The 27,397-nt window shown below is 42.4% G+C and overlaps 1 protein-coding gene and 1 non-coding gene across 3 annotated transcripts in view; one reads left to right on the top strand and one right to left on the bottom strand.

The window, feature by feature from the left end:
* Positions 1 to 27,397, bottom strand: part of fermt1 (FERM domain containing kindlin 1) — a 139,156-nt gene that overhangs the window by 48,302 nt on the left and 63,457 nt on the right. For both annotated transcript variants that reach the window (XM_070888783.1, XM_070888784.1), the window contains exons 4-7: positions 23,306 to 23,449; positions 19,278 to 19,491; positions 10,903 to 11,005; positions 7,472 to 7,579 (exon numbers count right to left, since the gene is read on the bottom strand). In XM_070888783.1, the coding sequence (XP_070744884.1) occupies positions 7,472 to 7,579; positions 10,903 to 11,005; positions 19,278 to 19,491; positions 23,306 to 23,449 (569 nt within the window). The remainder of the gene's footprint in view (positions 1 to 7,471; positions 7,580 to 10,902; positions 11,006 to 19,277; positions 19,492 to 23,305; positions 23,450 to 27,397) is intronic.
* Positions 3,405 to 3,601, top strand: LOC139274386 (U2 spliceosomal RNA). The gene has a single exon (XR_011595458.1). It is a non-coding gene; the product is annotated as a U2 spliceosomal RNA (small nuclear RNA).

The raw sequence follows: 27,397 nt of genomic DNA, 5'->3' as shown, positions 1-27,397 counted from the left end.
TAGACAGGTTTAAGGGCAAGAACCCACGATGGAAGATAGGATATCCTCGTATGTATTTGGAAAAGTAAACATTTCTGAGCACTGGGTGCTAGAAATGTTACACTCTGACAGTCCATATGAGAAAGCGGTAGAATGGATGGGTAGTAGCTTACATAAGAAATCAAAGGAAAAGGGATTTGGTTAATATGTATGCCGAAACAAATTCAAATGCTCACAGAGCAAGTTGAGCAATTTAGGAAAAGAGAAACAGGATCCAGAAAGTAGGACAGGAGAGAGAGAGAGGCCGTAGTGAACCGGCTGACAGAAATTTTGAGCATTGAAAGGCTGGAGAGAAAAGCGCAGGAAGAAACAGCTAGAAACACGATAGAGTAGCTGCAGTGTCAGGCTCAGCTTGAGGAAGGAAATGAGATGAGGAGGAATTTCTTCCCTCAGAGGGTTGTAAATCTGTGGAATTCGCTGCCTCAGAGAGCTGTGGAAGCTGGGTCATTGAATAAATTTAAGACAGAGATAGACAGTTTCTTAACCGATAAGGAAATAAGGAGTTATGGGGAGCGGACAGGGAAGTGGACCCGAGTTCATGATCGGATCAGTCATGATCTTATTAAATGGTGGAGCAGGCTCGAGGGGCAGTATGGCCTACTGCTCCTATTTCTTATGTTCTTAAATAGGAGCTCAGAGAGAGCTGACAAGGCTGAGGGTCAGTTGAAAGATATAAAGGTAGCATTCAGGGTAGCCAAAAATCGGGTACATGAAGAGGCCGATCACAGGCCCTGTAATGAAAAAATCCGTAAGCTGACCTGAGCATTGTCCGGGACCAGGGTTATGGCCTGTCTTATGACACCAGGGGAAGTTGGGATAGATTGGGATGAGGAGAGAAAGGAGCCCAATGATGAGACCCAGTATAGTGAGGGTTACCCAGCTCCCGAAGCGCGATCAGTAACTGTGATGAGGGCGAATTGGCAGCATTGTGCCGGGATATAGGCCCCATTAACTCCATGGATGGCCCGCTGGATGTTAATAAATGCTGGATGGATTTTAAGAGGGGTCACCCAGAGTTGGAGGATGTGGACTTGAAGCAAATCCTCCTAAGTAGCTACAAAATCACTTTTAGAAACTTGAAAGCTGACAGTAAGGTGGTGTAGAAAAATGTAAAAGAGGTGGGCAGAAGGACTCTGAGATCCACAAGGAAGATCAAAGCATGACAATGTATATTTGTGGTTAAGGGAAGCATTGGGTTTACGGCAGTAAATCGTTTGTTTAAGAGACGAAAAAAATAGAAAAGCATTTCTATGAGTATAAGGTGGTGAAACCAACACTGAAGCAATTAACTTTCGTGCCAAGAGAAATAAAACGTAGTATTTGCTACTATGGCTGTTTGAGAAGTCATGAAATGTGTTGTGTGTGAAAGCCTGTCTGTGTAAAAAATTTTGATGTTTTCAGGGAGAATGTTTAAAGTTATTTTTTTAAAAAGGCATGTGGATGCTTATTTGTCTTCGTGTGTCTGTGGAGTTTTTCTCAACTGGCATTGGTTAGTTTGAGATTGGTTTGAATTAATTTGAGTTATTGAGGTTAATTAACCAGACTTTTATTTTGGCCATGGTGAAATTCTGGTTGGTTTAAATTGTGTGAAAAACTTCTAGTTCAGGAGACGAGGCAATCACATATATTGGTATTTTAAAAATAAAATTTTGGACCAATTTCAAGAGTGTGTGACCAGGGGAGAAAAAGGGAGGGACTGCTATTATGCGTGGAGTACAGAATTATTGTAATATGTAAGCTATTGCTATGCATGGAGTATAGAATGTAATGCAACTTTTAAAATGCGAAAAAAAGGTAGGTAACTCTCTGCACAAGACTTCAGAAAGCAACACCTTGTGAAGAGTTGAATTTAAATATTTTGAGTATTTTTAAAATTTTAAGATTCAAATTAGAGTGGATGTTTCCCTCAGTAACAGAAAGGGAATCAGAATTGATGAATTAACCCATTGGGTTGGCAGGAAAGCCACAATGGATGTTCTGTTTCTTTTCTTTTAAGCAGGAGTGCTGATTACCGAGAGGGGTTCTTTAATATGGAAATGACTTCAAGGTGTTACCGAACTTGAGCTTTTGTTGAAACAACAGAGAAAAGCTCCAGTAATGTTCAACTTCTTATCTGCAGTAATGGATCTCGAATGCCACAGCATGGTGACAAAATTGAATTTAAGACTTTTTTTTAATGCTTGGAATTACTGATTTGGAGTCATGTATTATCTTCCATGACACTGGAGAGGGAAGATAAAGAACTTGCTTCAAAACACATTACAGATACCTTTTTTATTGTTAAATCACAAAGACTGGACATAAGGTTTTGTGATAATTGTTAAAATTGACTTAGCTAAATTGACGAGTTACGGTTCAAGCACTCGGGAATGGAAATTTATCAGAAATTTAAGGATAGAAAGGAAAAAGGGACGCGGTGATTGCATTTATAGCATGTATAAAATGGATATAACCTAAGTTTGACCTGAGGAGGGAAGACCTCTCAGAGTGTAGCTATTTTTCTTTTATTTTATTTGTGAAGGCGAGTCGAATGGAAGACGTAGAATGAAATGTGCTCTATGGCTGAGCCTGTTGGTAATCCTGATCAGGTCAGGACAGAGGTGACGTCGAGATGACCTTTAATTACGGGTGTATGGGAGGAGCCGGGCCCATCGTAAAACAGGGAGGTAAAACATGAGGCACTGACGGGATAGCTACATACTTCCATCAGGGAAAGTGGCCGGGTTGGTTGGGGTCAAATTCCACTAAATATTCCAACCACACTGATTACAAATTCGGTAAAGCATCAGTGCCCTGCCCCAAGTTAAACACCACCACCAAAGGGGTACAGGTGAACGAGGGAAGGAGAGTGTGCCTAGAATGCTGGGGAAGTATCTCCGTGGGATGGTGGTGGTGGCTACGGAAGACAGACAAGACAAAGGGTAATGAATCCACGGATTGGGAAACGACTTGTACAGATGGATTGTGGAGACAAAGTGGGGAGTGAAATTATGTTAGGACAAGTGGTGGGAGGAGGAACAAGGGATTTGTGTGTGTAGGGAAGGATCGGAACATAAATGACTAAAGGGGGTGTCCATCGCTTTTAAATGGCAATTAAATTCCAGATTCCTGGTCTGGAATAGGCTGGACGCACAAGTTTCGATTCGTGTGTGGTCCCAGATCCTTCAAACACAGTCAATGCTACTGAGCTAGTAGCACATAAAAGGAAGCCCCTACCATCAGCCCCAAAGTCATGGGATAAAGAGATTAAGTGCTCCATAATGACACCCAGACCAAGGAATGGGTTGGTGCTGATTCCAACCGGGAAAGTGTCATACCATAACGTGCATTATGAGGTAGCATGTGTCATCCTTAATGTAACAAAGGTATCTTCTCGGCCTTTTGGCTAAGATCATGCGTAACTGACCTGACAGGGGAGTAACCATGACCCCAAAGTTGTTCTCCCTGGATCAGGAAGGTGGTTCTCCTATGCTTTTTGGAAATAGGAGGTGGGTGGGGTGGTTTGACCCATCCACCTCCACGGAGGTGTGTGGGGGGCCTGACCCATCCACCTCCATGGCACGAACCTGGTATTGCAGGACTTCCAGGAACGGTGCAGTGGCTCTCGGCCTTTTGGCTAAGAGCATTGGCGCAGAGTGATCCTTGATGTGTGCAAGGTGACCTCTGGCGTTTGTGATTTGACAAAGAATTGGAAAGATTGGCTACAAATTTTAAAAAAAATAACCCTTTCGTGGGGGTTTGTTAGTCCCACATTGATCGTAGTGATTTATACAGGGGAGGTAACTGTGCGATGCAAATGACCCTTTCGTTGGGATTTGTATTTTGGAGTTTGTCAAGTTGTTTCGATGCAAATGACCCTATCGTAGGTATTCTGGGGTTTGTTCATCCCATATAAATCCTGAAGTATTTATACAGGGGAGGTAGTTTAGTGTATGTTCAATAAACAAACAAATCTTGGTTGAGCCAAAACCCTGTGCCATGTGTATTTTGTTCTTATAAATCCTGACATCAAAGAACGATGTGTAATGAGGGGACTAGATATTTCGAAATCCTTGCACTATACAACAGCACAAAAAAATTACAAAAATATTTTAGACCTAATGTAACATTATTGCCTTCATATATGTCTTTGCCAACTATTTTAACAGAGATGAAAATAGCAGGCAAAGGAACATTATCCAAAAACATTAGCATGTGCATTAAGGTGTGTCAGTCATGGCTCAGTTGGTAGCACTCCCGCCTATGAGTCAGAAGGTTGTGTGCTCAAGTCCCCCTCCACATACTGGAACACAAAAATCTAGTGTTGAGTGACTGCTGCACTGTCGGAGCTGCCGTCTTTTGAATGCGATGTGAAACCGAGGCCACTCAAGTGGAAGTAAAAGATTCCATGACACTATTTTGAAGAAAAGCAGGGGAGTTATCCCCGGTGTCCTGGCCAATATTTATCCCTCAATCAACATCACTAAAATGGATTATCATTATCACATTGCTGTTTGTAGGAGCTTGTTGTGCGCAAATTGTCTGCCATGTTTCCTACATTACAACAGTAACTATACTTCAAAAGGCTATAAAGCACTCTGGAACATCCTGAGGTTGTGAAAGATGCTACATAGCAAGTCTTTCTTTTTTTCATTATCAATAGTATATCTTGTGAATTCAAGGGAACAATGTACAAAATAACTTTGAATCTACGTTAATTAAAAACATCATAAAATTGTGGAATTTGAGGGGTACTTTTGTAATATCCTATTTGTCAACAAAAAAGGCTGCAATATGTTCCACATTTATTCTGGAATGCTTGCCTTAAATACCTAATTGCAACAACTGCAACTTGCATTTATATAGCACCTTAATGTAGTAAAACATCCCAAGGTGCTTCACAGGAGCAATATCAAACAAAATTTGACAACGAGCCACATAAGGAGATATTAAGCCATGTGGGTCACAGAGATAGGTTTTAAGAAACACCTTAAAAGGTGGAGAATTCTAGAGCTTAGAGCCTAGGCAGCTGAAAGCATAGCCACTAATGACTGAATAATTAAAATTGGGGATTTGCACGAGGTCAGAAGTGGAGGACCGGAGAGATCTCGGAGGATTATAGGGCTGGATGACGTTAGAGTTAGGGAGGAATGAGGCCATGGAGGGGTTTGAAAACAAGGATGAGAATTTTAAATTTGAGGTGTTGTATGACCTGGGGTCAATGCAGGTCAGCGAGCACAGGGGTTATGGCTAAAGGGGACTTGGTGCGAGTTAGTAGATGGGCAGTTTTGGATGAGCTGAAGTTTATGGAGGGTGCAAAGTGGGAGGCCACCCAGGAGAGCATTGGAATCGTATTGCAACATCTTTTTTCAAATCATAACTTTGCTAACTGATAACATTGAGCATTCCTATTGTTGCAAGTCAGGGTGAACAGGCCGTGCTCGGGAGACAGGCCGTGCTCGGGAGAGGACTGTTATTCTGGATTCAAAATATATGTGGTTGAATTTTCTTCTGGAACTGGACTAGCACAATTACTCGTGCAAGTATAATGCAAAATATTTCCATTTGCACTTAGCACCATTACATGGCTGCGTGGATTCTTTTCAGTTATGTTGTAGCCAGAAGAACAGGGGAAACATTAGAAAATGATATAAAACTTTATTTTGTTTTGCTCCTATTTTTCTCCTCTCTTTTCCTGAAGACAGTGACTCATGTTTGGAGTGCACAATGAAATTGCCCCAACTCATTCCACTTGGGATCCTTTAAAAGCAGGAACTAAACCCGTGACCTTCATGCTCCATACCACACCAAATGGTTCATTCATCCAAAAGAAATCATAAATAAAAATGTTTTAAACGGGAATGGACATAACTGGAGTTTTGATCCTTTGTCGCACTTTTGTGGCAAATATTGGGACACGCAATACAAAGAAGGCTGACCTACCCTTCTTGCACATCACCCTTTGTATGCACATTGAATAACACCAGTGCTGACTTCCTATACCGCAAAGGTTCTATTTAGCTCAGGTGTTGTAGAAAGTTGCCATTTGTTTCCATGTTGTTACACACAACATTCTGCTGGATGGAAAATTCCACCATTCAATTTTTAACCTGGCTTATTTCCAATCAATATGTTACTGATTGTCTGTTAAATACATTCCCCTGATGCAAGGCCGAATTAAGCATGCAATAAAAACGATGCTGATGGGCCTGTTTTGAATAGGAGTTCCATAATTCTGATGGCTGTTCAGATTAAAAAGTTCCCTGAACATTTGAGTTACATATTCCACGTGAAATTCCCTAATACAATGTCAAATAAATTAAAACCAAGACAACATAGATCTATACTGCCTCCTACCCCCTGCCCCAGTGCATTAATTATCAAGAAGTTGGACTGTTAACAGGCACTGTGCTAGTTCTCAATACTTTCTCTTTTGTGTTCTAGGTGACAGTTTTAATCCCAAGAAAATAAACGTTGAAGAAGGGCTCTTAGCACTTTTACAAACGATGTTATAAATCCCAGTTGTCTTGTATTAGTCTAATGTACGTTGTATTTTATAACTCTACTTGATTTTGCAAATACATTTGATTCATTTGTTTCAGTCTGTTGAACCTCTGTGCAATGTTTCCATTTATCCAAATAGATTGAGAACTTTGTGGGGATCCTATGTAAATACCAGTTTGCATTTTACTGCATTTGGACTAAATATTAATCAACATTCCACTGCAATAAAAAGTGAAAAATACAGATTTCAGATCAGAAGGAGCTTGGCCCACTTGAATTTGTATTCCATCATTGAAGGAGAAAATGGGGCAGGTGAACCCTCAGGCCATAACATGTGCGAAAGGCTTTGGTTCTTTCACCTGAAAGGTGAGGCGTTCAATTATTCTGAAACGCATTTCAATGAAAATTACTTACTAGTCTCTCAATAGTCTGACCATGCTTTTTTTTGTGCACGGATTTAATTCTCTATTAAAGCAAAAGCAAAATGCTGCGGGTGCTACAAATCAAATAAAAATGGAAAGTGCAGAAAATACCCAGCAGGTCAGGCAGTTTCTCTCTCTCTACAGATGCTGCCGGACCTGCTGAGTGTTTCCAGCACCTTCTGTTCTTATTTTAATTCTCCATTGTTGATTTTATTCTGACAGGCTCCTAGAAATCCAGCTACAACAGCGCAAGATCAAAGCTCGGTTACCCTGACCTCTCGGCATGTTCTGATTTATAGTGCTTCTTTTTGTTCAATGAATCACCTCAGAAATGGATATGGAGGAATCGAAAATACAGGACTATTCAGGACATTTTTCTAAACTAGAAATATGAGCCTAGATCTTAACTGTGATCAAAGTCACTGTGTTGCAGGGCTGTCTGTTCTCTATACACCTGTTGGGGCATGTTCTTCCCCTTGTTGAAACAAGTTTTGTAGCAAGAATTAGCTTTTAACAATTGCACATACCTGTAATGCTGCAAACATCATCATTTCCTCTTCAGTGCAATCAATTTCTTCTAGCAGAATTGCCCACCGTGCTTGCTCATACAGCTGGTTTATCCGGACTGCATCATACTGTATGCAATAAAGATAAATGTCACCAAGGATATTATATAGTCCAAACTACTTACTGTATGAATATATTTTACTGCAGGTAAAAAATGAAAAGGATGGGATGTCACAGAGTACCAAGACATGCATTTCACGTGGTGAGCTCCCAACCTCATTTGGATTACTGTGCGGAAATACTGAGTGGATGCTAGGTGTGCCACCATAAGAAACAAAGGAAAATTGGAAGGGAAAATTAATCATGGCCACTTTGGCGCACTTTCTAGTACTATTTGCAGAGGGCTAGGGGACATTCCTCAAGGTATCCCCTTTAGCCAGGAAAGGCATGCAGCGAGTACAGCAATGGTATGGAGAAGAGAGAAGAAAAATAAAATACATTACAGCCACTTCTTCCAAAAACAAAAGTACAGACTCTGAAATTAGGCCGTGGGTTATTATTATACAAATACTTAGCACATTCGCCTGACATTTCCCATCAACTCATTTAAAATAACAGGTTAACAGTGAGGGGAAATGTGCATCAATAGTATCCCATGGCATTATTTCCCAGCTGTGGTAGTATAGGCCCCAAATTTCCCCAGCCGCTTAGAGCGGTGTAGTTAGATGTGGTGCGCCTACTTTGTGGGGGAAAAAATGCGGCGAAAACTTACCAGGATAATTTGGTCATTCCTGGATCCCTGCGAGGGGGCGGGGGCGGAGCTTGGGTTGCACTTGTTCAGCGCAGCCGGCATGGGGGCGGGGCTTGGGCCCGACGTGTCCTCGAGTGCCGGCAGGGGGACGCATGACCGTTTGTGCGTGCGCGCATGCGCAATGTGCATTAAAGCGTGCACGCATGCACAATGGGGCAGGAACCTTAGCAATCGGCCATTTAAAGGAAAAGCATCCTCAGTGCCTCAGCAGCATTGGCAGTGGGCCATATTAGAAGGCAAGGTGTAAATTGTGATTTTGGGTTGCTGAGGGAGTGGAAAGGAGTGCTGCACAAATGCATGAAAAGGTGAGAACTCTGTGTTTTCAAGATCACCTGAGTGTAAATCCAATACACCAATGGTGCAACAAGGAAGAATAACTTCTTGCATGAGGAGGTGGAGAAACTAGTCACTGTCATTGAGGACAGATGGCAGGATATCAGTAAGAGTGGTCCCACAAAAATTCCATCCAAAGAAATGAGGAGACGCTGGAACCTAATTGCAGAAGAATTCTCTGCAGGGGTGAAGAGCACAAGAACTGGAAGCCAGTGTAAAAAGAAATGGCAGGACGTTGGTCAAGTAGTGAGTGTAAGTATTATCTTGAGTTTTAAATGGAATTGCAATTGTTACTGTGATCATCTGTATATGTCCCATCCATCAAAAGCTCACCATGTGGCAAAAATTATATTTTCATCTTTGCAGAAGAAACTGGCCGACAACAAAAGGGAGAGAACTAGAACAGAAGGAGGGCCGCCAAATCTGCACCAACTATCACCACTGGAACAGAAGGTCGCTGTCTTGCTGAGTCGCACCTGCAGAAAAAGAATCAGCTCTGCACAAGCTGGGCCTGCACGCGAGGGTGAGGGTCAATCATGAAAATGCATCATCGCCCTTCAATTCAACCTGCTGACTGGCCTGCTACGTGTGAGACTACTCATTCCACTCATTCTGCCCCCTCCTTTCCTGCTAACCATCTGACTGATCTATTGTATTTTGCAGAAGATGATGATAATCCTGAACATCCTGAAAATCAAGAAGATCCAGATGCATCCGTTCCAGACCAAGGCAGGTGGGGGGAGGAGGGGTCCATGGATCTGTGTTCACGGGAGAATGCTGATCATGATATGGATCAGTCCATGGTACAGGGCATCACTTTGCCAGACAACTCCATGAGCTCTGCCACAACATTCCTTGGTTTCACACTTTCCGAGGTTGCGGGTCCCAGTGGCGGTGGTGGAATGCAGGTTGGAACACCCAGGGCCCCAATGTCCCAGCACTGGAGGGATGCCGCTAGGCAGACCCACGGCGAGGGGAAGGAGACGCCGACCAGCCTCTCCTGAGATGCAGCCTTCATCAGATGTACATCAGGTTATGTCATTGGGTGAGGAGACCAATGCCCTTACCCGATCACTCGTTGCCACCGTCAGTGGGGTGCGTGATGAGGTTGCGACACTGTTGGGAGAAATATCAGCACTGAGGCGGGAACTGAGGGCGGGCATTTCAGAGGGAGTGTAAATGATGGTAGAGGCCATGAGGGAGCTAGATGCTGCAATAAGGGCACAATCAAATGCCACTCTCACTGCAATCCCCACACCAGCCTCTGTTGAGACCCAAGCCAGGTCGCCGGGTCCCCAGCATCCCCACCTATGAGGAAGTGCACATTCCCCGATATGTGGGTGAGAGATGGGTGCAGCCTTTCTTTGCTGTTGTTGTTGTTGAAGTGCATTGTAAACTTTCCAATAAAAGAGTTTTTGCATTAAAACTGAATCATGTTCCATTATCACCACACAACATTTAGGAACAGCTGTAAAATAAAAACATCCCTCACCCCTACAGTCATGCGTGCCTGCCACTCCTAGCCCTGGCCGAAGGGCTAGCCAGTGTGTTCTGCAGTCGGCAAGGCAGTACTGCTCTATTTTCAGTAATCTTTCATTTATTTTTTATGATGTCGTGAAGATGTTGTGCTAAGTTGTTTTGACGTTGTGCTGATGCTGTGAAGGTGTTTAGTGCTTTTTATATCCTCTAACTCATCTCCTCCTCCCCTCCCCTTCCCCCCTTCCCCCCCTCTCCCCTCCTCCCCCTCCCCCTATCTATGGCTACCTACGCTGATTTCTTAAATGTAGGTAAGGTTTTTCTGTGCCTACAAAAGTGGTCACATAAACTGGCCTAAGTTAGTTTGGAGTAACTTTTAGCTGGCCAAATTTGTTTCTATGGTCAAAACAGGCGTAAATGGCTGATCACGCCTCCTTTTGGAGAAAAACAACTAAACTTAAAAAAAAAACTAACTAACTGACTTACACTGGGGCAAGTTAAATGGGGAAATTTGCGATTTTTAAGTTACTCCAAAAAAGGTACTTGCTCCAAAAAAATAAGCGGGGCAACTTCTAGGGAAATTTGAGCCCATAGTCTTTAGATTATCTACCGACAAACCTTCTCAACAATGTGTGTTTATACTTTTGCAACAAGAATAATATTTTTGATGTACTTCAAAATACTTCATCTTTGAAAGAATCACCTAAATATATAAATGTTTTTTTTCCCATATTACAAACTAATAATATGCCCCCATTTGACTTAATTTCTCTGTCCAATCCTAGGACAGGAATGGGATGTTCAAAAGAAGATTATGGCTGTGTCCCTTACTTTTGGGTCCAGATCAAAGAAGCTGTAGTACTTGTAACGCAACAGCAGCTTGTCTTCCTCCTGGATGCCTTGTTCCATTAGTGAACGCGATGAATCTAGCCACCTGCAAAAATTGAGCAATGAATAAATGATCACAGATCTGATGTCGAATCTTTACTATTTGAATCTGCATTACTTTACATTGTCTGGGTTGCTATTAGCACTCAACATCTACCTTGTTTGGCACTTATACTTAAGAAACTGATTCTCTTCTATAAATCAACCATTGTACTTAACAATAAAGAATCATAAGTTATTAAGCTATATTAGAAAAGAATAACGACAACAAGACACAACAAAAGTACATTAATCTCAATATTTAATATGCCAGCTCTCATATTTCCTGTTATATTTTTGTTATATATTCTCAATACTACTTACAGGTGTATTGTTTTCAATCAAATATTTTGAGTTAATATTAAAGTGTTGTCTTACACATCTGCATTTCAATAGCTGATTTTTAATTTTGTTATTGTGATAAAGCTCTTTATATCTCCATTTTGATCATAAATATATAGATATATATTTGTATAGTCTAAGCATCATTGGGCTCAATTTTCCCCAGTGATTTGCGCCATTTTTTTTGAGCAGGCTTCTCTTTTTGGCTTAAGTTGAAAAACCACAGTTTCCCCAATCAATTTGCACCAGTGTAACTCAGTTAGTTACGATTATTTTAGGAGAGAGAGAGAGAGAGAAAAAATGAATTAGAATTGTGTCCTGGGGATCGAAAATAAGACCGGACCGGCAAGCCCTTCGGCCGGGGTTGGAGGTAAGTTGCTGCTATGTGTTTTTCAATTCTTTTAATGTATTGGGAGCTGGCTGTATGCTTCACTTCGCAGCCTCAGCTCGCATTGTGTCCCTGGTTACCCGATCTTTTTGGCACAGATCAAGGCTCCACCCCCAAAACTAAAGGTCGGGTTAAGCCACGCCAAAATGAAGAAATCCTTCCGGGGAAACTTAGAATCTTTTTTTTTGGCTTACTTAGGCCCCCCAAAACTCTTCAAATACACCAAAAAAAATGCTTTGGGGAAAATTGAGCCCATTAGCTTTACTCTGGAGGGCTGCATCCACAATCAAACCAAAAATGTCCCACACTCCTGGCACTAGCCTGCACACCCAAACTGTTTGCATGGTATCCTGACCCCAGCACACGTTGTTCATTTTTAATGTGTGCAGTGAGCACTGAGGCACTTGGAGGCGTGGGAAATCTTAAGTGTAGCAGCTCCCGAAACACTGCTGCACTTACAGGTGATGATTAGTTTTGGGCTACCTGCTAGGTATATTACATAGAAGTACATGGAATAAACAGCATAGAAACAGGCCATTCAGCACAACTAATCCATGCCGACCATTCATGCTCCACTTGAGCCTCCTCCAATCCTTCCTCATCTAACTTTAATCAGCATAGCCCTCTATTCCCTTCTCCATCATATGCTTTTCCAGCTTCCCCTTAAATGCATCTATACTATTCGCCTCAACCACTCCCTGTGGTAGTGAGTTCCACATTCTCACCACTCTCTGGGTAAAGAAGTTTCTTCTGAATTCCCCATTTGATTTCTTGGTGACTACCTTATATTGATGATCTCTAGTCTTGCTCTTCCCCACAAGTGGAAACACTCTCTCTGTGTCTAGTCTATCAAAACCTTTCATAATTTTAAAGACCTCTATTAGGTCACCCCTCAGCCTTCACTTCTCAAGCGAAAAGAGACCCAGCCTGTAATTGTACACAGTACTCCAAGTGTGGTCTAACCAAGGTTCAATACAAGTTTTGCATAACTTCTTTACTTTTCAATTCTATACCTCTAAGAAATAAACCCTAGTGCTTGTTTTTTCTTTATAGTCGGTGAAGTACAGAGAATTGCCCTCTTCACTGATGAGAACCTGGAGGTCCTGTTGGAGGGAGCAAGACTCGAGAAACCATTTTTGGAGCAAAAAATAAATAAACCCTCTTAATAGAGCTGCTGGCATGGCAGCAAAAGATAAACAGAATCAATGCCATCAGTGACATCAACAACTGTGTAAAGTATTCTCAAGACTAAAGAAGAGTACTAAGATAGGCTTCAATAAATACTGCCCTTTGAAAGTAAAGAAATGCCTGTATATTATGTCTGCATTAAGCATCAAGACTAATGCTGTCTGCAAAGCATTGGCCACAATGCTTACTGCTAATGTACCTTCACTATCATCTCCGTGAAGGCGCATCTCCAACTTGGTGGCAAACAAAGGGCAGGGCTTTACATTCACTCACTGAACTGTTGCATGTTTGTTTATCTCCTTGCTGTTGCTTTTCAACTTACTTGCATGCTCTCTATTCCTTTCACACCAGGTGTAATGTAGGCTGGAGAGAGTGACTCTAGTCTGCAAGGCTGAAACAAAAATCGTGTGTTCATCTCTTTTGGCAGATTCAGGCTTTGACAGGATAGGCACTATGTATGGACCACCTATCCTGAACCATCTCAACCAATTCAAGAAGTCCCACCTAACAAATGTCATGGAAACCACTGAGGAAGGGATTGCGGAAAAGATGGGCAGCTTTGTGGAAACCCAACAAGGTATGGCATCTGTTCTTGTTGGTATCTTATTGTAACAAAGTGGCTGCCGCAGCTGCCCCGTTGCTGCAAGGAATCGAGGAGGCCTCACGCCATGGTCAGCCATTGGCTGCAAACCATTGCTAACATGTTCTGTTTTCTATGTGCAAGTTTTTCCAAAGAAGAGGACACTAGCACTAGGAAGGAAACGGATGAAGCAGCCCCATTACTTCAACACCCCTCAAACACTCCAGACCCCACAAGCTTCAGTACACAAACATCCACTTTGAATAAATCAAACAGGGGGAATCGGGAGCAAGCATTGGAGAAGAAGAGCAAATGAGCATCATTTGAGGGGACACAGAAGGAAGGAAGGAAGGAAGGAAGGGATAGGGCCAAACAGGCTGTTGCTGGATTCAGAGATTTGTATCTTAGAGGCTGCAAACAGAGCTGCACAGATTAAATCAGCAGAAGCTCTTCATGCAGTCATTTGAGAATCTTCAGAGCTGCTTGTATGGAATGGTGAAGAAAATGCATCAGTGCTATTTCAATATCTGCAAAGGCATGTGCAAACGTTTCAGCGTTCTTTTGAACACCATGGAGAGTGTGGCAATTCCTGAACATTTTTCAGGGAATCCCCAACAAAAACTGAAGGTCCAAATACTGATTTAACTGAAGGCTCTCACTCAAGAACACTTTTCATCACACTCCTTAGTGGTGGCCGGGTGCCGGGCTGCAAATCGTGGCACGGACGCTGCGATTGAGGATGAAGGCGGCTGCGACTGATAAGTCGGCCATTTTTTAAAAAACATTCCCCACCTCCCCTTTAATTAATCGCCCCACGAGCAACCTACAGCCCAGTACACACCAGAGTCAGGGTTAAGTCCATGGCATCACGGGTGGCTCAGTTGTACCCGGGGGGAGGAAAGGAAGCTCGGGAAAGCAATAGTGGTAGGGGATTAGATAGAGGAACAGACAGGCGTTTCTACATAGAGACGTGATTCCAGAATGATATGTTGCCTGTCTGCTGCCAGGGTCAAGGATGTCACTGAGCGGCTGCAGAATATTCTGAGGTGGGAGGGTGAACAGCCAGAGGTCATGGTCTATATCGGTGTCAACGACATAGGCAGAAAAAGGGGTGAGGTCCTGCAGGCAGATTGCTTGGAAAGAGATTTAAAAGCAGGATCTCAAAGGTAGTAATCTCCAGATTACTCCCGATGCCACGAACTAGTGAGTATAGAAATTGGAGGATAGAGCAGCTGAATGTGTGGTTGCAGAGATGGTTCAGGAGGGAGGGCTTTAGATTCCTGAGACATTGGGACCAGTTCTAGGGGAGGGGGGGGGGGGGGGGTCTTGTACAGGCAGCATGGATTGCCACTCAACAGAGCCAGAACCAATATCCTCCGATCCTCCGGGGCGGGTTGATCTTGATGATGGGGAGGGTTTAAACGAATTGGGCTGGGGGATGGGCACCGAGATGTAGCATTAAAAAGGAGACTCAAAGTGCACAAAGGATTGGGAGAGACAGATAGCACTAGAGTAAGAAATAAGAAGCTATTAAGTGCAGGTAGACTAAGAGAATACAAGGTGGTCTAGGTCAGGCAGTGACTAGTGGAGTGCTGCAGGGCTCAGTGCTGGGACCCCAGCTCTTTACAATATACATTAACGATTTGGATGAAGAAATAGAGTGTAATATCTCCAAGTTTGCAGATGACACTAAACTGGGTGGCGGAGTGAGGAAGATGCTAAGAGGCTGCAGGGCGACTTGGACAGGTTAGGTGAGTGGGCAAATGCATGGCAGATGCAGTATAATGTGGATAAATGTGAGGTATCCATTTTGGGGGCACAAACACGAAGGCAGAATATTATCTGAATGGCGGCAGACTAGGAAAAGGGGAGGTGCAACGAGACCTGATTGTCATGGTTCATCAGTCACTGAAAGTGGGCACGCAGGTACAGCAGGCGGTAAAGGCGGCAAATGGTATGTTGGCCTTCATAGCTAAGGGATTTGAATATAGAAGCAGGGAGGTCTTACTGCAGTTGTACAGGGCCTTAGTGAGGCCTCACCTGGAATATTGTGTTCAGTTTTGGTCTCCTAGTCTGAGGAAGAACGTTCTTGCTATTGAGGGAGTGCAGCGAAGGTTCACCAGACTGATTCCAGGGATGGCTGGGCTGTCATAAGAGGAAAGACTGGATCAACTGGGCCTTTATTCACTGGAGTTTAGAAGGATGAGTGGGAAACTCATAGAAACATACAAGATTCTGACGGGACTGGACAGGTTAGATGCGGGAAGAATGTTCCCGATGTTGGGGAAGTCCAGAACCAGGGGACATAGTCTTAGGATAAGGGATAGGCCATTTAGGATGAGGAGAAACTTCTTCACTCAGAGAGTTGTTAACCTGTGGAATTCCCTGCCGCAGAGAGTTGTTGATGCCAGTTCACTGGATATATTCAAGAGGGAGTTAGATATGGTTCTTATGGTTAAGGGGATCAAGGGGTATGGAGAGAAAGCAGGAAAGAGGTACTGAAGGAATGATCAGCCATGATCTTATTGAATGGCGGTGCAGGCTCGAAGGGCCGAATGGCCTACTCCTGCACCTATTTTTTTATGTTTCTATGTTTACAGTGCATGTGTGTAAACACACGAAGCGTGGTAAATAAGGTTGGTGCAGGCGCAAATCGCCACGTAATGTCATGGTGATAAAGGAGACCTGGTTCAAAAAAGGGTCGGATTGATTATTCAATATTCCTGGATGCAAGATGTTCAGGAAAGATAGGGAAGGAAAGAAAGGAGGTGAGGTAGCAGTATTGGTTAAGGAGAATGTTACAGTGCTGGAGATAGAATGTCCTGGAGGGGTCAAGGACAGAATCTATTTGGTTAGTGTTAAGAAATAATAGAAGTGCCATAACACTATTAGGTGTATTCTATAGGCCACCAACTAGTGGGAGGAATATAGAGGAGCAAATTTGCAGGGACATTACAGAGGTGCAAGAACTATAGAGTAGTAATGAGGGACTTCAACTCTCCTGATATAAACTGGGATAGTAATAGTGTAAAGGGCAGAGAGGGGGAAGAATTTCTGAAGTGTGTCCAGGAGAAATTTCTTGATCAGTACATTGCTGGCCCAACAAGGAAGGAGGTATTGCTGAATCTGGTTCTAGGGAATGAGGTGGGTCCAGTGGAGCAAGTGTCAGTAGGGGAACAGTTAGGGAACAGTGATCATAGTATCATAAGGTTTAGATTAGTTATGGAAAAGGAGAGGGAGCTATCTAGAGTAAAAATACTTAATTGGAGGAAGGCCAATTTAAGTGGGTTGAGAACAGATCTGGCCTGGGTAAATTGGAATCAAAGATTGGCAGGCACAACTGCAATTGAACAATGGGCTGCCTTTAAAGAGAAGATGGTTCGGGTACAGTCGAGGTACATTCTCATGAGGGAGAGGTAGGGCAAGCAAAGTCAGAGCTTTCCAGAGCTCCCTGGATGACGAAAGAGATAGAGAGCAAGATGAAGCAGAAAAAGGGGCTTATGACAGATGTCAGGTTGAGAATACAAGTGAGAATCAGGCTGAATATAGAAAGTTCAGAGGGGAAGTGAAAAAGGAAGTAAGTGTGGCAAAGAGTACAAGAATAGATTGGCAGCTGACATAAAATTAATCCAAAAATCTTCTATAGGCATATAAATAATAAACAGGTAGCAAAAGGAGGTGTGGGGCTGAGTAGGGATCAAAAAGGAGACCAATGTATAAGATCATAAGAAATAAGAGCAGGAGTACGTTTGGCCCCTCGAGCTTGCTCTGCCATTCAATGAGATCATGGTTGATCTTCTACCTCAACTCCACAAGCCTGCACTATTTCCAAATCCCTTGGTTCCCTTAATATCCAAAAATCTATTGATCTCAGCCTTGAATATACTCAACGACTGAGATCCCACAGCTCTCAGGGTTACAGAATTCCAAAGATTCACAACCCTCTGAGTGAAGAAATTTCTCCTCATCTCAGTCCATAATGGCCAACCCCTTATTCGGAGACTGTGACCCTGGTTCTAGACTCCCCAGACAGGGGCAACATCCTTCTTGTATCTACCCTGTCAAGCATTGTAAGAATTTTGTATGGAGGCAGAGAGCATGGCTGAGGTACTAAATGAGTACTTTGCATCTGTCTTCACCAAGGAAGATGCTGCTGCCAGTGTCATAGTGAAAGAGGAAGCAGTGAAGATTCTGGATGGGATAGTGAAGCATATATAGCCAGCTCCCAACACATTAAAAGAAATGAAAAACACATAATAGCAACTTATCTCCAACCCCGCCCGAAGGACTCGCTGGTCCGGTCCCAGTCTCGGTCTCCGGTCCGGTACTTGAAGAGTTATGCCCGATTTTTGAGGGCCCAAGTACACCAAAAAAAATTGTTCTAAGTTTCCCCGTTGGATTTCTTCATTTTGGCGTGGCGTAACCTGTCCTTTAGTTTTGGGGGTGGAGCCTTGATCTGCACCAAAAAGATGGGGCTGCCATGGTAACCATGGTGCAAATTGATTTGAAAAAACAGAGTTTCCCCACTTAGGCCCAAAAGAGCAACTGCTCCAAAAAAAACAGTGCAAATCACTGGGGAAAATTGAGCCCAGAGACAGGCTGGTAAAATGGGTGGACACGTGGCAGATGAAATTTAACGCAGAAAACTTTTGGTAGGAAGAACGAGGAGAGGCAATATAAATTAAAGGGTACAATTCTAAAGGGGGTGCATGAACAGAGACACCTGGGGTATAAGTGCACAAATTGTTGAAGTTGGCAGGGTAAGTTGAGAAAGCAGTTCAAAAAGCACACTGGATCCTGGGCTTCATAAATAGAGGCAGAGAGTACAAAAGCAAGGAAATTATGATGAACCTTTATAAAACACTGGTTTGGCCTCAACTGGAGTATTGTGTCCAATTCTGGGCAATGCACTTTAGGAAGGATGTAAAGGCCTTAGAGATGGTGCAGTAAAGATTTACGAGAATGGTTCCAGGGATGAGGGAATTCAGTTATATGGACAAACTAGAGGAGCTGGGATTGTTCTCCTTAGAGCAGAGAAGGTTGAGAGATTTGATGGAGGTGTTCAAAAGCATGAGGCGTCTAGACAGAGTAGAGAGAGAGAATCTGTTCTCATTGGCGGACGGAAGGGTTGAGAACCAGAGGACACAGATTTAAGATGATTGGCAAAAGAACCAAAGGCGACACGAGAGAAAACTTTTTAATGCAGCAAATGGTTAGGATCTGGAATGCACTGCCTCAAAGTGTGATGGAGGCAGACTCAATCGTGGCTTTTAAAAGGGAATTGGATAAGTACCTGAAGGAAAACAAGTTGCAGAGCTACAGGGAAAGGGCAGAGGTGTGGGACTAGCTGAAGTGCTATTGCAGAGAGCCGGCACAGGCTCGATGGGCTGAATGGCCTCCTACTGTGCTGTAACCATTCTATGATTCCATGGAGTTATGTTTAAGGATCTCTAATAATCTTATGTTTAAGTACATGATCTGTCTCAGTCTCAAGATAACTGCTCAGCTAATATTCTGTTTATATGACAGAGAATATTTCATGTAAAAAAATACACAAAGGCAGATCCTAATCAAGACAACATGATGTAACCTAAAAGCTTCAGAAACAATTGTTTCTGTTGAACAAAAAAAGCCACTGCCACAATGTTTATAAAGAGGATACTTTAAAGAGCATATCCTGAGGCTGTGAAAGGTGTTATATAAATGCAAGTCTTTTCCTTTCCTTTACTTCATTTATAAACTCAAGTTAATAAGTGAACAAATTATTTCAAGCAGTCTTACCCAGCATTAAGTTTTGCTTTGTCGATTTGATTCTGCGGCCGGTACATTTTGGCCAGTACCTCCGGTGTAAGGTTTGGCTGGCTGACGGCCAGGATATTGCAGTTCTGTTCAGCTAGAGGACTATCACTGAACCATGTAATTGTAGAAGAGACAGGTGTTCCATTGATGGGGTCATATATGGGAGTCATAGTCTTGCTGTACAGACCAGGACTTGCTGCACAATGAGACAGATTATAGTGATGAAATATTTATACCATTGACTCTGAATCATGGACTTTGTTAGAAGTAAGTAAATAATGAAATACAATGTAATATGGCAATAACCTTTATACTGATTTTTGGTGTCTAATCTCAGGATGGAGTTTTAAATCTGATTCATTATTCTAATTTGGACTAATGACAGATGTTCATTGTAGGCACATAGTCTCACCACATAGGAGATCATTAAGACAGGCTTCTCTATAATTAACTAACTACAAAGTATGAATGGCATAATGTGGCAATATTTCATTTGGTTGCTATGCGTGAGTGACATCAAAAAACCAATGGGGCAATTTCCTCATTGTTATTTCTTGTACAGTTGTAAAAAATATATATTTAGAACATGTATACAATTTTACTAGAATGCAATTTTTCCAATGGCGCTCACAGTGATTGGGGGAAATCTTCCACTCAGTATTTCAAAGTAGGTAAAACATGTGAAAATCGTATCAGGTGTATTATTTTCCCATGTGGTAATAACACACAATAAGGCATGTCACAAATGCGAATACAAAAGTTTAAGAACACAACAAATGACTGCTAAGCATAGGAAAATTATAGTATTAACGCTGTTCAAATTGACCAATTTATTCAAGTGTTCTGATTATTAGTGAAAATAATGCCATGGCCTACTTATTAGAAATAGTCAGTAACCAAGGTCAATGATCAATAATCAATTACATCTTTGTAAAAATTATTTTTACTGTCAATTTGATGCAATGTTTCATTGGTGCTCTAGCACATGGTGCCACTATGGGTTCAAGCCTGCAATTCCCCATCAGGACATTCTTGATCAAGCATAGGCAACGGAAAGAGCATGCGGCAAACCAATCCCACCCACCCATTCCCTCAATGACTATCTGTCCCACCTGTGGCTCTCATATTGGACTGTTCAGCCACCAAAGAACTCACTTCAGGAGTGGAAGCATGTCTTCCTCGATTCCAAGGGACTGCCTATGATGATGATTTTTGATCTCAATTGCTATGGCATCCACTGAAGGCAAAGTACTTAAAATTAGAAGTCAAGCTGCTCCATCCTGTTGTTGTACACCTCCCAGTAGCTGTTGAAGAGTGAATTCGATAAAGGCCTGAGAGCAGGTTATTTGCTCTGACAGCAGGAGAAACAATGAGTGGTGCAGGAAGACTTTAGCGAGGGAGAAGGAACTGCATTCAATAGTCTACCTCAAATTCGAAGCTGTCTTTCTAGGATGTCCCAACAAAATCTGAGAATATCTGGCTGGAAGTGTAGGTCAGTCAGATAAGGATGTGAAAGATCAGAGATCTGTCCAATTTCAACCCATAAGAATCTCTATATTAAAGATTTTGAAATGAATTTTATTGAGTCCAATAGCTTATTGTTTTTCTAAAACAGTTTTCTGTGGCAGCTGACTGAGAGCAGCCTGCCTCATTGAGGGGGGTAAAACAACTGACACTGTAATGTTTCCCTTTCTTCAGACACTGTCCCCCTGCATTTCAAAAACCAGCATCTTCAACCCCTCCTTTAAAGGCCCACCCTTGACCCCTCTATCCATGTAAACTACCGCTCTATCTGCATCTTCACTTTCCTCTCCAAAGTCTTTGAACGTGTTACTCACTCACCTCCCATATCTGTTCCTATCAATTCTGCAACTTCCTATTTGAATCTTTCCAATCAGGTTTCCCCACCCCCCCCCCCCCCTACCTCAGCACTGAAACTGGCCTAACCAAACTCACAAATGGCATTTTGTGACTGTGGACATGGTACATTATCCCTCCTCAACATCTCTGCAGTCTTTGACAAGGTCGACCTCATTATGCAGATCCCTGGCTAGTATGTAGATGCTGTTTCAAAGTGAATTGTCTGACCTGTTTCTGCAGATTGCTTAACAAACAGTGGTGGACACAAGGTCCACATAGGTGATAGAAATAATTAATATTGATCACCAAGTGACCAATAAGCTTGAAAGGCTGTTATTGTGGAATTTGTCGTCAGTTGGAAAGATCAGGAGAGTTTAATGGGACGCAACACTATATTCTGGATGGATTCTTGTAGAAACCTGAGGTGAGAATGCAGGGGTGGGAAGAAAAGACATTAGTAGAGATTCTTTGGCTCCAATCAGATATGCAAGAGTGAAACCAAGTGAGGGCAGTCCCACTAAGCTAGAAACTGGAGGAGAGACATTTGCAGATGGATGATGCGGTCGATCCTGTCAAAGGCTGCAGAGATTTTGAGGAAGGATAATGCACCGTGGTCACAGTCACAAAATGTAATTTGGTGAGTTTGGTTAGGCCAGTTTCAGTGTTGAGGCAGGGGCGGAAACCTGATTGGAAAGATTCAAACGAAGTTGCAGAAATGATAGGAACAGATATGGGAGGTGAGAAACACGTTCAAGGACTTTGGAGAGGAAAGTGAAGATGCAGATAGAGCGGTAGTTAAATGGATAGAGGGGTCAAGGGTGGGCCTTTTGTGGAGGGGGTGATGATGCTGGTTTTGAAATACAGGGGGACCAGTGTGTGAAGAAAGGGAAACATTACACCGTCAGTTGTTTCAGCAGCTTAAAAGCCGCCAAGCCTGAATATCATTGGGGAGGAGGTGGTAAATACCTTTCTAATCTCCTTTGCCTTGCTGTTTAACCCCTTCAGACAGTGAGATCCATGCAAGATCTATTACCAATTGCTTCAGATACCCCAATGCCTGGTCACCCTATACAGATCGGAAGAGAAAAGTAAAACAGGAGAGCTGGATGTGCCCCCTCCATGGCTATACTTTGTCTGAGCCTATCTGGAGAAGGTCTACCCCTTTGGCGCAGCCCTGGAAATCAGAAAACAATGTAAAGGGGGCAAAACATGACATAATGGTTCTCTGTCCCTTTTCCACTCTGCAGTGCCTGGGAAACGAGTACTCCCTAGTGCTACGGAGATCTGTATCAGGGCCATCATGTTGAAAAGAGGTAGCTATCTACCAATCTAAAAACTTGCGAATGTGCTAGGGCATGTGTTTGTTTATGCCTTGCCCACAAATACATAATGGAAAGGCATCTTACAAAAAAAAACACACTCATCACAGAAAGGAGGAAACTGGAGACTAGTCATGCAGACTACCTCTTTCTAGACTGGCATTGTCAGAGAAGCCACCAACCCTTAATCTCAGACTGGGAATGTCTAGAGTGCAGAGAGACTTCAAAAAGTGAGAGAAAATAAGAAAAAATTGAACTTACAAAAAAAAAATATTTTTCAGTCCTTTTAGCAAAAAGAGTTAAACTTGCTCACTCACACCCTAAACCAGTTGGTTCCACCTCCTCAATAAGCTAAAATGAACAGACAAAATGAGATAGTGTACATCACCATACAATGTGTTGGCTGAGGGATGGCATCAGATTACAGAAAGATCATATTCTATATGCTGGTCCTATTGCACAGCAGAAGTACTATTTTGCTTAAAATTAATTTTAAGTAAAGCCTTTAATTTATTTGTCAAGTTATTGATTTTACTGTTATCAATTAAAGCATACTGCACATGAAAGAAAATAAAAGTTATTTGTGGCAACATTTACATGTTTCTATTCAGTTCTTAAGAGTGCATTTTTATGTGAAACAGGTTGTGCTTTAGATGGAATAAAAATAACAATTCAATGCATGTTTTGAGAGGTGTATAATACACTGAAAATAAAATGAAACAGGCTTTCTGAGAGAACAATTGCACTACTGAAGAAATCAACCTCGTGTATACACATCTTGTGAAAATAAACCAATTTTTTGTTTTTAAACTTCCCTGACAAAAATATTACCTACTGATCCTGGGGATACTGGCACCTGGTCCAAGTCTAAAATATCTTCATTAATTGGATGTTTATTGTTCTTTTCTTTGCTCTTCTTTTTTAAGATGTTATCTCGTGGTCTCAACAGGGAAAGTTCCTCTGGCCTACGAATATCTAAAAATATTTGAAAATACTATTAAATCTAGTGTGTACAATTAAAACTAGCTGCTATAAAACATCAACGAAACATGTTTGATCCAAAGTTTAAACACAATGGCCTAGAAATTCGTTGGCGCCACCCCCGTTTTACAGGCGTCTGTAAATAAGAGGCCTACTGCCTGCTTGATGCCTCCTTTCCAAAATCCGTCAGTGACTGACCTCGGCATGCTGCGATCAGTATTCTCTGGCGCTTGGCATTCAAAGCAGCAATCCTTAAAGGGACTGCTGGGGTCTGCCTGCCAAAAGATCTTTTCTTTTTAAACTTACCTATTGTGGGGCCGGGAGGAGTAGGTGTTCTCTTCCTGGCTCCACCTTAAACTCGCAGGCCGCTGTTGACCCCCCTTCCTATCCCGGACCCTGCCCACTGCCTCAGCCAGCATCCACGCCAGCCAATCTTCGTTCTTCCCTGGGGCCACGATTGGCCCTCACAGCTCACCAGTAGTAAATTTCTAGGCCAATGGCCACACATGCATTTGAACACAGCACTGGTAATTTATACCAAAAGAAGATATTAATTTTAAATTATTAAATGTGTTAATCCTCGCCTACATGATAACCTTTTGAAAATATACAGTAAATAGATTGGGTAAGCTAGATAAACAGATGAAGGAGAAAGGAACAGAAGGATATGTTTATGGGATTAGATGAAGAAGGATGGGAGGAGGCTCTTGTGGAGCATAAACATTGGCATGATTTGTTTCTGTGCTGTAAATACTATGTACAGAGTGTAGATATACACTATTGATAATACCTGCTTAAAAAAAAAACAGAATATTAAATCAGTAGCAATATTGTTCTTTACAATAATATGTTGAAACAACCACACAGTTGTACATAATGAATGTGTGGCTTCTGCAAACCTCATCAATGCCTTAAGGGGCAATTTCCCTCTAGTAATTCTGAGCAAAGGATTAACAATCAAGCAGCTGAAATAATTTCAGTTAGTAGAAGTGCAAAGCACGAGTTTCTGTTTTGTACATGTAACGGCTTTTTTGTAAAGTTATCACCAAGAAGAATTCCATCCCCCAAGACTGCACTTAGAATTTGGTGCCAGAAATTTCCTCAGGGGTTCACCCGAGCAGCCGTCGTAACTTTGGCAGAAACCCTATTTATACATCTATCTGGGGATTCCGTCAATCTTCCTCCGAAGTTACGGAGGCCGATCGGGAGAATCCCCGAGGAAATTCCCGGTGTACATAAGAACATAAGAAATAGGAGCAGGAGTAGGCCATACTGCCCCTCGAGCCTGCTCCGCCATTTAATACGATCATGACTGATCTGATCATGGACTCGGGTCCACTTCCCTGCCTGCTCCCCATAACCCCTTATCGTTTAAGAAACTGTCTATTTCTGTCTTAAATTTATTCAATGTCCCAGCTTCCACAGCTCTCTGAGGCAGCGATTTCCACAGATTTACAACCCTCAGAAGAAATTTCTCCTCATCTCAGTTTTAAATGGGCGGCCCCTTATTCTAAGATCATGCCCTCTATTTCTAGTCTCCCTTATCAGTGGAAACATCCTCTCTGCATCCACCTTGTCAAGTCCCTCATAATCTTATACGTTTCGATAAGATCACCTCTCATTCTTCTGAATTCCAATGAGTAGAGGCCCAACCTACTCAACCTTTACTCATAAGTCAAACCCCTCATCTCCGGAATCAACCTAGTAAACCTTCTCTGAACTGCCTCCAAAGTATGTACATCCTTTCGTAAATATGGAAACCAAAACTGCATGCAGTATTCCAGGTGTGGCCTCACCAATACCCTGTATAACTGTAGCAAGACTTCCCTGCTTTTATACTCCATCCCCTTTGCAATAAAGGCCAAGATTCCATTGGCCTTCCTGATCACTTGCTGTACCTGCATACTAACCTTGTGTGTTTCATGCACAAGTACCCCCAGGTCCCGCTGTTCTGCAGCACTTTGCAATCTTCCTCCATTTAAATAATATCTTGCTTTTTGATTTTTTTTCTGTCAAAGTGCATGACCTCACACTTTCCAACATTATACTCCATCTGCCAAATTTTTGCCAACTCACTTAGCCTGTCTATCTATGTCCTTTTGCAGATTTTTGGTGTCCTCCTCACACATTGCTTCTCCTCCCATCTTTGTATCATCAGCAAACTTGGCTACGTTACATTCGGTCCCTTCTTCCAAGTCGTAATATAGACTGTAAATAGTTGAGGTCCCAGCACTGATCCCTGCGGCACCCCACTAGTTACTGCTTGCCAACCCGAGAATGAACCATTTATCCCGACTCTCTGTGTTTTCTGTTCGTTAGCCAATCCTCTATCCGTGCTAATATATTACCCCCAACCCCATGAACTTTTATCTTGTGCAGTAACCTTTTACGTGGTACCTTGTCAAATGCCTTGTGGAAGTCCAAATACACCACATCCACTGGTTCCCTTTTATCCAATCTGTTCGTTACATCCTCAAAGAATCCCAGCAAATTTGTCAAGCATGACTTCCCCTTCATAAATCTATGCTGACTCTGCCTGACCGAATTTTGCTGTTAGGCTAACTGGTCTATAGTTCCTGCTTTTTGTCTGAGTCCTGTTTTCATGTTTATTGAATCAAAATGCGACCAGGTAACTCAAAACTTCATTACTCAACTGAGGGTCAAATATTCATTTAATAGTTAGGCAGCAAACTAAGAATGTGCAATTGATATCCAGTGCACAAGAAATTTACTGAAGTCCTTATTTACATGCTAGTCCTTAAATGGCATATTTGACATTGGGAGTGAACATGAGGTATGTGGGCGAGTGTTTGATTGAATTTAATGTGTGTGTTGGAGAATGGACGTGAGTAGCATGGGAGATTCAAATTCCACCATTAACAAAACAAATAGATCACCGCCAGAACATCACAGGAAACATACTCAAAACCCATTACAAGAGCATTAAAGAAACAAGGCATATAATCTACCTTATAGAAGGGAAACCGACACATAACCACCACAGCACATATACTCAGGGAATTAAATTGTTAAATTGAGCTGCGTGCGCCTATTTTTCAGGCCAAAGCCCCCAAATTTTGAGCAGCGGCCCGAACTTGCAGCACTTACTTGCGTGGCCTCCTCCTGCAGCGCCATCTTCAATCTAATGAGGTCCGAGGCCCAATATCCAGGCTCTTCGGACCTCACTATTTGTAATTACCCTGCATGGGAGCAGGGGAGGGAACCCAAAAATGGGCTCTCCCAAATTTCTCCCCCTTAATCTTAACAGCAGCACGGGAAATACATTTCACCATTGCCTAACCAAAAATCAGAGGGCTGATTTCCTTCTGACCTCCCAAAAAGTGTGCCAAAAAAAGTAGAAATGCAGAGTAAAAATGGGCACTAATCCTTGCTCCCATTTTGCTCTTGAATAGCACTACACATGAACTTCCTCTATGGTTTTACTGCTGTCTGCACTTGACTGCACCAGAAGAGAGTTCAGCAATGTAAATTATATGTAAGTGAATGCTAGAAGTCCTTGCAGACAGATTTCCTCTAATAGCATCAGAAACAGATTGCCGCCATAAAAACCTGGCACTACCGTTTCCTGTGCTGGCATTTAGCTGCTAGTTGCGTTAAAGGGACAGATTGCTCTATTCTCCTGGCAGGTTCTCCCGCATCATAGCTGTCTGATGCTGTCTCCATAATTTGGCCACAGAGAAGTCTATCGTGAAGGAGAGCCAGAAGAAACTTTGGCAGAAATAACAGAAAAGCAAATTATAATTTAAATGGAGAAAAAAAATACAAAATGCTGCAGTTCAGAGGGACCTGGGGATACTTGTGCATGAAATATAAAAAGTTAGTATGCAGGTACAGCAAGTGATCAGGAAGGCAAATCGAATATTGGCCTTTATTGCAAGGGAGATAGAGTATAAAAGCAGAGAAATCCTGCTACAACTGTAC

Source organism: Pristiophorus japonicus, chromosome 9 (assembly GCF_044704955.1).
Source record: "Pristiophorus japonicus isolate sPriJap1 chromosome 9, sPriJap1.hap1, whole genome shotgun sequence".
NCBI classification, from domain to species: Eukaryota; Metazoa; Chordata; class Chondrichthyes; family Pristiophoridae; genus Pristiophorus; species Pristiophorus japonicus.
This window is presented reverse-complemented; position numbering and strand designations above follow the sequence as displayed.